The 13,330-nt window shown below is 41.8% G+C and overlaps 1 protein-coding gene across 1 annotated transcript in view; it reads right to left on the reverse strand.

The window, feature by feature from the left end:
• Positions 1-12,751, reverse strand: part of TACR1 (tachykinin receptor 1) — a 147,950-nt gene extending 135,199 nt beyond the window's left edge. Inside the window, exon 1 of the mRNA XM_011987255.1 lies at positions 11,572-12,751. Within this exon, the coding sequence (XP_011842645.1) occupies positions 11,572-11,960 (389 nt within the window). The 5' untranslated portion in view covers positions 11,961-12,751. The remainder of the gene's footprint in view (positions 1-11,571) is intronic.
• Between the last annotated feature and the right edge of the window lie 579 nt (positions 12,752-13,330).

Below are 13,330 nucleotides of genomic sequence, written 5' to 3' on the forward strand. Positions count from 1 at the left end.
AAAAAGAAAGTCTTGGCTTGAAATAATTCCTAAGATTTGACAATAGTGGTGCTTGGGCAGCGAGATGAGTGTTGATTTTACATTTATTTTTCTTCAAAGTATTTTTTTGTAAGTTGCTAATTCTCTTTAATATGTAATATTTTATGATTTATTTATAATTTAACTATATTAAACTATAATTTAAACTAAAATGTGATCAGAAAAACATTGGAGTTGTGCAGGTAATAATCAACAGTAAGTTATTTTTCTTAAAAAAAGAAAAAAAGGTGGCTTAAGTTCTTACCTAAATGAACAGCCTCAAGAATCCTTTCAGGATCCTTCTGGACTCATCTGCTTAATCAGAATGTTAGTAATTTGCATTTTTTCTATTGCTGTACTCATCAACTGTTTTATATACAGCAGTTTTTGTTTTCATCTGTTTCATCTCCATTTTTCAGTCACTGACATTTATTGAAGCTGTGCTATTTTCAAAATGCTGAGGAAGGATTGAGAGGAAATGAAGCAAGGAATTTTTATCCAGGTGTAGACGGAAAAAAAGAAAGGAAGATGCAGACAAAGAAAAAAGGATGGAAGCTTCCAGATGACGTGTGGGTCCAGACAGACCCTGGCAGAAAGCCCAGCTCTTGGAAAACCGGCCCTCACCCCAGGATTTGTAAACAGCACAAATTCATTGATGAAGATGCAGGAGAGGTGAAGAATCTGCTTTGGCCATCTCAGCAGCACTGCCCTGCTGTCCTTAACCCCAACCCACTGGACTGGCTGAGAATATATTCTACAGTCCCTTCTTAATATCCTTCCAGGTTGTAAAGATATTATATATTTATCAAGACAATTAGTGACTTATAAGAAATCTGAAGAAGACGGAAGCAAATACCCAAACACATGCAGAATTCACTAGCACCTCAGGGCAAAGGTAATTCCACCTGTGACAGGAAAAGGTCTTTCAACAGCAGTTTGACAGCTTGTGGTGACAGACCGCTCCCTTGCCCGCCCGCCAGTATCCTCCAGCAGATCCCTTGGTGGATACCTGGGACTATTTTTTATCTTCCTAGTTCATGTTTGAAGAGCCCAGCTAAGTTGTTGAGCTAACTCGTATTTCAAGCTCAGGGCTGCATTCATTTTGGTTCCCATCACGAATTCTAAAGGCATTTGAATGTTCCCCTTGGCTCGCTGGGACTATTTAGAAGAGTATCTCAGTTGTTTGTAGGGTTTTCTTTTGTTTAAACATTTTCAGAGTCAGACAAATGCTTTTATGAAAACATATTAACTATTCAAGTAGATGTTTCTCCACAGTAAAATAAAATTAGTAAATCATACAAAGTGGGTATTTAAGCTGATGCTCGTAATCTCCTCACATGCCACTCAATGTGCACATGAGGGTTTTAAAAATTAGCATCTCAATTATATTCTATGATAGAGAGAACAGAGGTGTTGCTAGCATGACTGCTCAGCACCCTCCCCTCATGAGCTCAGGCAGCTGTGTGATTTGTGAAGGTGGCTGCCCATCAGTCCATCTGTGGCTTAGGGCACTGGGCTGAGCTGTAAAGGCAGAGTACCACTGCAGATTATTTTTTATTATCTGAAATAATGGCAATAAAGTGGAAGGGAAAGGGAAGAAACCCAGCACTCCTAGAGCTATGAAAAAGCCATAAGGCTCTGGCCTGAAGGAGAAACCCAGTTAATCTAAACAAGGAATCTCTAATCATCCAGTTGAAGGATTCAAGGGTACTAGGTGGTTTTCAGGCTCCAGGAAGAAAGTCCCTGCCACTGACGACCCCATGCCAAGAGACAAGAAAGCTGCTATGTAGACCTTCTTTTTATAAGAGTACAGGTTGGAACCATACTGAGAGCCTGGTTTTGTTAAACCCAACACATACTATCCTATTTTTGATGATTTATGTGGGTAAATAGGATACACCCAGAAAATATCTGGCACATATTTTTCATGATCTCAAAATCTCAAAAAGGCAACTTCAGGACAAGGTCTTGTGGTGATTCTTTTTTCTTTTTGGTCATTTTTTTTCATGTCAATAGAAAGGTAAAACGAAGGATGTAGTTAACTTTGATAGGGTAGATAAAGGACGCAAACTAGGGGTGGGGTGAGGCGGTGCATGATTCCATCTGTGTGAATCAGTTAAGGATTTACACTGGAACTACAAAACTTCTATTCCAGTGGAAAAGCATGAGTGGACTCTGTAGGCACCAGGCAGGCAGAGCTCCACCGTGAGAGGGGCTCAGGTGTTGGGATGCAGCTCTGGGCAAGACCCCTGTGAGGCATAGCCAGATTTGGGTCTCCAACTAAACCCCTGATTCCAGAACCTTGGCTGCCTCTTACAGAGAAGATGATTCTGCCACTTTTGTTTGTATGACTTCGTAACCCTAAGAAGACATTTTAAAAAAGTAAGTAGGCAATAAAGAAATGGTACTTCTACGTAAGTAGTGCATGTGTAGTAGTGAGTTCTGTGATCGATACACGTTCCTTTGTATGTGATTTGATTTTAAGATGTTGGAAATGAGAATCTGATATATTAGAGAATTTGACTTACAAGATTTGCAATTTTAATTGTAACACCTAGGAGGATTTAACGAATTAATTTTGTAGTCAATGTTTGGATGCTCAGGAGAACCTGAATTTATCCGTTTAATTCTCAGGAGGTTGAAATGCTTTAAGATAATTTGTATGCTAAATTTAGAAGTTTTGATTTATTAGTCTTACAAGAGCTAAGTAAGTCCTGCGAAAGATTTTGTTTCTTCTGTTTGTAAGTCTTCCTGTTAGGGATTTTAAGATTTTAACAAAGCCAGATGTATCAAATTTGTGAGTATAGTTTGAAATGCTTAGAGGAATTTAATTAATCAAGTTTATAAATACTGTTTACATTTTAAAAGATTATTTGATTTGTTAAGCTTATAAAAATGGTGACTAACAAAAATATGTGAGGTTGACTTGATTAAGTTTGAAAATTGTGTTCAAATATTTAGTTGGAAGTATTCTGTCTCATGTTTAACAATTTATTGAGCTTTAGTCAAAGAACAAAGGTAAATGAATGTTTCATACTTTAACACACACAAACTAGATTTATAAGAAAACTTCCATGATTTATAAAATATGTTCAAAGGATAAAAAACACTGTAACTTCAACAAATTGAATATCAGTTAAAACTTACGCAGCTGTAAGAGCTTTTTGCAATGAACGCATTCTCATTCAGATATTAAACAATGATGCTCACTCCATATAAGGGTGGTGACTTTGCGACATAAAGGATTGGAAATGAATGTTTAGGGGATGGTATAAAAGAAAACATCTGGGTTTTCTGGACCACGATATACAACTGGTAGATTGTGTGTACATTTCCAAAGATGGAAAGAATGCTGAAAAGCATTTAGCAAGAGATTTGCTGACCCAGTCAGGACAGTTTTAAACTACCCTCTTTAGGGGGAAGGACATAAGTGTTTACCCTGTAGCTATTGTACTTGATGTAGAAGGAATCCAGGAGGAGGCTGAGACAAGAATGGACTTGTATGATAGATATGATTGTTTGTCACAGTTTACTAGAGAGCATAATATTAATTACTATTAACTGATATTTTAGAGGACGTCAGGCAATAAGTTAGAGGCTTTTCAAATCTTTCCCTCTCTCCTTGCAACAGTATTCTACAAGGTAAGTTTCATTATATCCATTTTATCAGTTGAGGAAACTGGGGGCCCAGATAGGTTAAATACCTTGCATATGTACACACAGTTAGTAAGTGGTAGAACCAGCACTGGAACCCATCACCTGGGTTCTTGCTTAACCATTCTACTGCCAAAGACTAGGAGTAAGGTTATTAAAGGGCATGCTCATACAAAGGACATGAAAGGCACTCAACAGGGAATCCCAAATATTAAACATAGTGATAAAGCTGAATTGGAAAGTAGATTAAGAACTATACAAGAGAAGGGCAGGAGATGAGGCCTAGGGCTGCTTAGACAAGTTTCCTTGAGCAGTTCATATGCTGCGTTAAAACGCATGCTGATGAGTATGCCTCCAGGCCATCATTAAAGCACCTCTTCATCCTTGGTACTCCTCATCCAGACAGCCTCATATTTCCCCTTCCACTGAGGTAGAATTGAAGTCTCTCAAGGTGGCAAGAGGGAAGTTTGGGGCAATGTAAGCCAGTTGCCCTGTCTGTCTCACATACATAGGACCTCACATGCACCACTGCATGCTGGAATTTTCCTGTGTCTATGGTATTTTAATATGGTGTGAACAACCAGACAACTACTGTGGATGCAGGAGTTGGAGGGCTGGGTGAAGGGTAGGTTTCTGCTGGTTTCACCTCAGCAAGGACAAGTAAAGGGGAGAGTGCACCTGCTGCTAGTGGGGGGTGTTAGAGAAAAATCCAGGGGGTTGACAGCAGTTAGGCCAGGGAAGAACCCATAAAATGGAGGAGGTGCTTATACTTTTCATCTCTCTGAGCTTCCGGTATGCCTGAGTAGACTGGAGGTAGGGTGGAAGTGATAAGCACTTCCTCCAATTGGAAGTCTTTTCCTGGGGCACAATACCTGTTGAGGGTGGCAAGGTGTGGGTCAGGTGTCCTGTGGGGCTCAGTCAACTGGAGTGTGGAAGAGGTAAGTGTGAGTTAGAAGCCATGGTTATTCTAGAACAGGGGATTCTGAATCAAAAGCGTTCTATTTTGTAACAAACCTTTATGGTAAGCAGAAATTTGGCCCAGTTTTTCTTTTGCATCAAGGCATAGCATCATAAGTGTGCTGTACGGTCTGCCTGAGGCATGGGGTCTGGTTTTCAGATTTTGGCTGATGTGTGCAGAAGAGAAGCATGGCCAGTTTGCTCACGAAGCACACATTTTAATGAGTACCTACTCCGTGCCAGGCACTTGGATAGGTGCTGGGAACAGGAAACCAAATAAGGGATCCCTGTTTTCATGGAGCTTGCAGTCTGGTGAGCAGGGAGGTGTGGGAGAGATAGACAAGGTACAGACATTTGCAACACCATGGGATAAACGCTGTGGAAATATAAGGACACTTCAGCTAGACTTGCAGGTCAAGGGCAGCATCTTAGTATAAGCACTAAGCTAAGTCAAAGAGGACACAAGGTCACTAGGGAGGATGCCAGTCCAAGGTGTCTAGGTGGTCCTAGACAGAGTGATGGTAATAAGGTAGCTCCGTTCTGGTCATCTCCTTTTAGGAGGACCATTAACAAATGGAAATAACCAGTAGAGACTAATGATGATGTAAAGTTGGAGGAACCAGGGACAGTTAACCAGAGTTGGGGATACTTCAAGATAAATAGAAGCTTAATATCTTATCCTTATACTTATACTTACTGGAAAGCCTGCTACATGGAAGAGGTCTGAGACAAGTAGGAGCAGTCTAAAACCAAAGAGGCAGATTTCATTTTAAGGAAAGGAATAATTTTGTGATGATTTAATAATTTATTGAATTTAACAAATGGAAAAAACTGAGTAGAATATTTAAGCAGAGTTTGGTACTTTTATAATGGCCCTGTTTGGAAAGTTGTGGGGTTGAACTTTTATTTAGGTGGAATATTCTCAATTTTCCTCAAAATATTGCCTCTAATATTTTCTCTTGTGTGATAGGACTCTTACATTGCTTTTCTGCCCCCAATGACAGTTTTACTTAAATAAGTTATCATCCAAAAGCCACCAAGTGCAAGAACATGTAGGCAGATGTCTAAGGCACACAAAAGCAAATTGCATGGGTCTCCAAGCTGTGAGGGGGTGGAGCGTGGGAGGACAATGCTAAAAGAAATTGTTTCTAATCGCTCTTCCAGGTCGAAACAGAATCCTCATTGGCATCATGAGGATTAAATGAGATAATGGACTGGAGGGAACATAAGTAAAAGGTATCATTATCAATTTTATTAACATAAAACTTCCTTTCTAGTTTCTAAATGATGGATATTAATAAATTATTATGAGTATTCCCAATCCAGCGTTCTTGAAATTAATTAAAAAACAAAACTCCACATTCATTTCCCTGTGCCTTGCTGCCCCTCTTCCTCTTTGTCCTTTTCCTCCTCTTCTTACTCTTCATTCTCTTTCATTCTGTCTCCTCCTTCTCTTTTCTCTCCCCTCCCTCCTCCCTCCCCTATTGCCCTCCCTCTCCTTCTGCTTCTCTTTTTACCAGGAAGTCTTTCCTATATTCCCAAGGGTAGTTCTTTGCTCTAACTCTGTTCTCTCTGCATGGCATTGATTGCATTGGGTTATATGCTGTTTATGACCTTGTTACACTCCAGGGACTGAGATCACGATGGCAAAGTCACGTCTTACTGCCTCAGAATATGGCACACAGTAAGTGCTCAATAGTGGTTTGATGGATGGATGGATGGATGAGTGACGAGAAAGGCCATTCCCTTCACTGCCTTCTAATTTTATTTCCTGTTACCATTCTGTGCTGATACTGTCTCTTTGATCCCTAGCTTTTCATTCTCTCCCACCTCACTTCTCAAGTTTCTTTTCAGGTATTCCAACTAATCATTATACTTTAGCATTAAATTCAACATAGAGTATTCTCATTTTCTTCCAAGCAACTCCTCAATTCATTCCCTGATTCACCTGTGAATTCACTTCAGTTGAATCAGTCTGTCATTGACCCGAGGCACTTTGCAACATTTGACCTCCATGCTTCTGTCATACAGCTTCTTCTACCTGAAATGTCATCTCTTTTTTTTATCATCTTCTCTAAAAATCTTATCTAATCATCAAGGCCCAACTCAATTGCCCTGTCTTGAGGTCTTCCTTGATCTTTCGTCACTGCTGGGCAAGATGTCCCTCCTCTTGTCTCCTATAGAATATAACTGTACAACCCATATTAAACATTTTACTTAATACCTTATATTTTAGTTACCTCTAAATCAGTCTTATTTGCCCTCATATATAGCCCTTTGAGGGAAGAAACAAGGCTGTGAGTTAGGAAACATCACCTTACCTTGATGGCATCAACTCTGAATAGCTTTGTCTAAGTTTGACGGTGTTTCTGTCTCATGATCCTCATTCTAATTCAGCAACAATAATAGTAACAGCGTCTTGTGCTTTTACTACATGCTTTTATGTTGAGAATTATTCTTTATTTGCATCGAATTCAAACTATGATTTCTTCCAGTGTCTTTAAAAAGTAACACCCTTGACCATTCAGGACACTGCAGGCTCCCAGGAGTCGGGAGAGAGTGTGGCGAGTGTAATGGAGCAGCTTCAGAGAGGAGGTGGGCATTGAGCCTCCTGAGGAAAGGTCCTGAAATCTAAATGACCCATCTAAGAATTAACAAACTCCATTTTGATCCACATCAGTGCTGACATTGGAAAAGACAGGGCCAGTTGTGGCCAATGAGCTTCTAGTGAATGGCCATTCACAGCATTACAGCAGTGCATGGTAATGGGTTTCCAGGGATATCTGAATTAGTGCAAAGGATCCTGGAATTTAATTCCCCCTCCAGGTGGGGTGAGGAAAGACTGCTCTGAGATAAACAATGAGATTGCAGTTCAGCCAACAAGGTAAAGTTCAAGGACAGACTGCAGGTCTAATAGAGACCTGGAAAGCAGAATATTTAAATCGGTAGCTGAGTATGGCTGCGACAGAGTGTATAGAACCAGAGTTCAGTGGACAAAATTTTTGTGATTTATGCATGTTTTTGTTCTAGGTTGCTCTTTTACATTATCAGCTCTCCCAGAGAGCTCAATGCCTCTTTTGCCTTCAATCATTACACTCTCTGGGTAACTATATGTTTTGGTCTCAGAGAGACCATCTCTATTTGGAGTCTGAGTGAGCAACTGTTACCTTTCATTTTGCTGAAATTATACTTGCCCTACCAGGTAGAGAAGCAGTGATACCAGGTCAGTGCTTGTCTGAACCTCCCTGTTGCTCCTGTTGTTATGTGCACGGTTTCAAATCAGGTTATCTGCTGCCTATTACCCAGTTCCCTGCAGGCTTAGGGATTGCCTCCCTTCCACTATTCCCTTCTTAGATTCTGCTCCACAGTACTTGCCAGAGCATCATAATAGAACCAGTAATTGTCACCAACTCCTGAAAACGGGGGCTAGGGGAATGAGGACATTGCAGCGGGGCGGGGGGGGGGGAGTCATCACCTCTCTGTGTCCCCCATTTTCAAATTTCATGAAACATCACACATACCTTTTAGTTTTATAGTTGTAAAGAATTTTTAAATTCTAAGAGAAATTATAGTTTCAGTAGCTAAAATCCCTGGTATTTGTTGGAGTTTACATAGAGGTAAACCTGATCTTATTTAGCTATACTTGTCTCTAAAACATTTTTAAATTCTAGGTAACCACTACCTTCAAAAAACTAAAATTCTTTCTAACGGAGATATTTCTTCCCTCCTCTCCTCTCCTATCCCCTTCCCATTTCCCGCTTTTCTTCCCTCTCCTCTCCTTCTCCTCTCTTCCTGTCCTTTCCCCCCCTCCCTTTATTCCCTTCCCTGCCCCTATCCCACCATTTGTAGAAAGACTACAGGAAACATTTAAATTAGTATTGCAATCTGCAGCTGAAGTTTTTTCTCTGCATATATCTTGGTTCTAACAGGGAATTTGGCAAAGTTAGTTTGACCCAACGATTCCTTTAAAAATCCTTTAAAATGAGAAGATATAGCTGTTTAAAAAATTCATTTTATTTGATATAGTAATTCTACTTATTGGGATCTATCCTAAGAAAATAATTTAGAAGGCAAAACAAAGTTATCACATATAAATATTCCTTAGATTATTAATTATAATCACAAAAATCTAGAAATGAACTAAATACACAATAGTAGAGAAATGACTACGTAAATAATAATAGCATATTCACATAATAGAATAGTATGAAGCCATTAAGATTATGTTTCTGAAAACTTTTGAATAACACAGGAAGGTGTTATTAATGTCTTTCATTAATACCAATGGAAAAATGTAGGCTAAAAAATTATATAGAATCTAACCTCAATTATGTAGTGTAATAGTCATAAAAGAGAAATTCAAATATTAGCAGGTGTTGTTTGTGGTCGGTTAGGTAAGGGGGATTGGATTTTTGTGCTCTTCATATTTCCCAAGTCTTCTGCAGTGAACAGGTTTAATTTTACAATCAGGAAAACCACATTGCTGTTATTTTTAAAGACTTGATTCAAAGATTGTCTGTTAAAAATTCAAGGAATATACAAACAGCTGATTTAATATTTCCTCTTAGTCTGCATTTCCATGCTGGAGAAAGGAGAGATAACTTACAGGGAGAGGACTTAAATCCTCCTTTCTTTCCAGGAGAGAATGGATGACCACACATGTAGGAAATACATTCACTGGAAGGCCTGAGGGGATGAGTTTATAGTGTGCTCACCAGGCTAAGCAAGGAAAAACAGAAAGAGCACTTGGCAGACATGGAGACAGAGACCTGAAGTCTCATCCCTAATTCTACCTTGAACTCTAATCTTAGGCATGCCATTGATAACCTCCCTGGGCTGTATCTGTATGTTGGAAACATGGTGACATTCCCTGTTGCTGTCATTTCCTAAAGCTCTGGCATCTGAGAACTTTTGATCTCACTGAGCAGGTATCACAGAGGGTCAGGGCTCTGCGATGGTTTACTTGGAGAAAAACAACAATGGAGCTGAAATCTGGCTCCCTGCCCAATCCGCTGTGCGGACTCTGACTCTTATCCCCACCCCTAACCTTCTAAGTTCCAGAGGAAAGATCAAGGCTGCAGAACATGTTTCTGTGTAAGCCAAAAGGAGAGAGCTGTCTGCTGGTGCTCCATCAGCTACTGAAAGCTCCAGCTCACACTGACTGACAGGTCTTCCTAGAGTTTGTGCAAAGCCCCAGTGCAGAAAAAACAAACAACCCCCTCCCCAAAAAAACTTCCCCCCTAATTTAGGGGGCATCAAGAGAGTGTGTGAAAGGCTGAAATAGCATCAGGTTTCACTACCCAGATATTCACTTATATATCATGCTATTGACTTTTTTAAGTTTAAGGAAGTTGTCATGAGATTAAAGGAGCATGTCAATGCAGAAAGATTTACAAGTGTACCTCACTTTCAGCAAACTGAATATCTGAAAATCAGTGTAGTACAAAAGATAAATTTGCAAAATAATTCATTTCACTCCCACTTTGAGTAATTGGTTTACCATCTACATTTAAAACATACACTGATTTTCCACAATCTGTTTTACATAAAACATAGTAAGCACATAGGAGCTGCATATAGAGAGATGTACATGGAACTAGCAAATCAGTATTAGGACACCACTGCAAAGGATGGAAATGAAGATTGCCCTGATTTTAAAAGTGTTCATTGACTACAGGAGCTAAAAAAGGCTTCTAATAAATTGCAAGTTATAAACAATCTTTATGCAAAGAGGGTTAATAGTTTGGATTTTTTTTTTTTGGAAGTTTTGTCTTAGCTCCTTCTTTGAGTTTCTCACATTCCGTTATCTCAGGAAGGACATCAAAAGAATCCATTTTAAAATCACAGCGGTAGGTGTTTTAAACACACTTTCATATCCCAGGTAAACATTTAACACCTGTGCACACATAGACATACACATTGGAGACCTAAGATACTCACAAAGGAGACAATACCAATAGAGCTGTGCTACAATAATCAATTTTCCATCATGTTACCTGAAGAGCCATTTATTCCAGAATACCAGCCCCAGTGTTTGAAATGCCAACCTTTTCACTTTCAATCAGCTTCGGGAACCCTAACCTGTTGGTTGCAGGAACGGAAGAGCTCTCAAATGCCTTTGCCAAGCATGTTTCTCTGTGGATAGAGACAGGCTAAATACATAACTTTTACATTGTAGGAGAAATTTAGAACACCTCTTGGGTAAGTTCCCTGGATCCCTATCTGTGGAGTTTCTTAAGGATAGCATAGTTGTCTCTCATTCCTGAATGAGAATTCCTAGCATTATAGAGTAAACTGAATTAGAATTCTGAGTATCTTATAATACTGATGAAATGCAATTTCACATTAAAAAAAAGCAAAAAAAAACAAAAAACAAAAAACAAAAAACAAAAAAACCAACCAACCAACCAAACAACAACAACAAAAAACGGGAGAGTTGCAGTGGGAGCAGAAAGTTCTAGAATCCTCTAGGTGTACTTAAAACATGAAGGCAACAAGAGGCTGTCTGATAGAATAATAGGCCAGGAGGAATTTACAAAGCCCCATCCAGGGTCTAGTCCTTTGACCAAGCCCTAGGTATTGTTTGCAGCCTGCAAGGGTAAAAGGGAGAAGGAATATATGAAAAGGAGCAAAGCAGAAGTTGAAAGTGTCAGGAAGATGAGTGGAGAAGAGATGAAGAAAGGGGAGTTAAATGAAGAAAAGGGGGATGTGTGTTGAAAGGAAGAGAGATTAGTGATGGGTAAAAAAGAGTAGAAAAAATGTTAAAATAGATAAGATGAAGTTCCCATCAACAACTGACTCAGTTGATATCAGCAAAAAAACCCTCGGAGCATGGGTGGCCAACCTTCCCCTTGACCCATACCCCATCCAGCCCCAAACCTCATAGCAATGCCATGGTTCTCTATGAGCACTTTCTCGCCTTTTCACAAAGGCTAATCTCACCTATCAAAGGCCACAGCCGTCATGGAGTAGATACTGGCGAAGACAGCAGCGATGGGGAAGAAGTTGTGGAACTTGCAGTAGAACAGGCCGTAGTACCATTCGTTGTGGACAGCATAGGTGAAGTTCACCACTGTATTGAATGCAGCCATGGAGGCCTCCGCGAAGGCCAGGTTCACCAGAAAATAATTGGTCACTGTCCTCATTCTTTTGTGGGCTAAGATGATCCACATCACTACCACGTTGCCCACCACAGAGGTCACCACAATGACCGTATAGGCAGCTGCCCAAAGGACAATTTGCCAGGCTGGTTGCACGAACTGATTTGGTTCCGAGGTGTTAGTGGAGATGTTTGGGGAGAGGTCTGAGTCCACCGGGAGGACGTTATCCATTTCGAAGCTAGGCGGTAAAACCTTACTATCTGTACACAATCCCCCTCTGTAGCAGAGTCCTGTGGCTGGCACCTGGGGCTCAGGGTCCTGCTGAAGTCGGACAGGAGGGTGGGAGGCTCTTTCTGGGCAGCACTCTTTTTGAAAGCTGAACTGGCGCTCAGAATATAAACGCTTCTGGATGCGCTGCCTGCCTGCCCGCGGTGGCTCTGAATTCCTCCACTTTCAAGCTGCAGGAGGCATTTGAGTTCAGAAGTCTGGATACAGCATCTCTCTTGCGTTAAACTGAAAAAGGGAAAGAAATTCCACCGGTCATGGTTCTAAGAAGCAAGAGATCCCTGCCTTTATGATTTATGCACCTGCTGCTCCCTGCAACTCCTATTTCCCCTTCCTCTGCCGGGAAAGGCAAAGCCCTGTGCTACGTGAGGACTTAGGAGCGAAGTGGGGGCCCATTGCAGCGCGACCTGTAAAAGTTCTGAGCCTATGGTCAGGATTCTGGAGCTCCGTGTCCAGCTGGAGATTTTTCCTTCGCTCTTGCTGCCGCTGCCGCCGCCTGCAGTTTCGCGGGCACCTCTCGGTTCGGGTTGCTCAGCTCGGCAGTTAGCTGCGCACGAGGCTTTTATAACCCGCTGCAGAGACGTCACTGGGAAGGGGCAGTACCTGGGCTGCGTACTCGCCAGTCCCGGTGCGCAGCGCGGCAGCTGCGCCAGCTGTTGACAACTGTCTCATTCCACCGCCGCAGCTACCACGCCTTTTGCTGCTTGCTACTTGCCGTGGGAGTCTGCGAGCCGGGAGCCCCACGCACTCCGCGAGGGGGCAGTAGGTGGCTTGGAAGTAACTGAGACAGATGTGGTCCGCAGCTGGAATCGTCGTTTCACTAGGGGTGCTGGGAGGAAGGAAAGATTTGGGAAACAGCTGGAGTGCAGGACAATCAGCTTCCAGGGAGGGAAGCCCAGAGCCCTGCGACAGCTCTGCAGAGGCGGCCTGCCTGTGGCAATGGGAAACGGGCAAGTGTGGGGGCGATGTGCCAGCGCCGCGCGCCGGGCCGCGCTCCAGCTACCGAGAAACCCGAGGCGGCTCCCTGGTCCAGGTGTCCCGAAAACAACTTTCCTGAGACTGTGTTTAGGAAACACCCCCACAAAATATCTAGCTCCATTTCCTGGCGAGCTGATTCACCTGGGAAGTGACAGACTCTAAGCTTTGAGGACACTTTCCTCAGCCACCCTGTTGACTGGGCCCCTCGTTCCAGGAGAAGCTCCATTGGAGCCCTCCACGTGACCCCTCTGGATGAGCCTCTGCTCAAGCACTGGGGACAGGGCTGAGCTCCCTGCGAAGCTTGGTGAGTGCAGAAGCCACACTCATAGGCAGCTTGT

Source organism: Mandrillus leucophaeus, unplaced genomic scaffold (assembly GCF_000951045.1).
Source record: "Mandrillus leucophaeus isolate KB7577 unplaced genomic scaffold, Mleu.le_1.0 Scaffold1083, whole genome shotgun sequence".
In the NCBI taxonomy this organism is placed as follows: Eukaryota; Metazoa; Chordata; class Mammalia; order Primates; family Cercopithecidae; genus Mandrillus; species Mandrillus leucophaeus.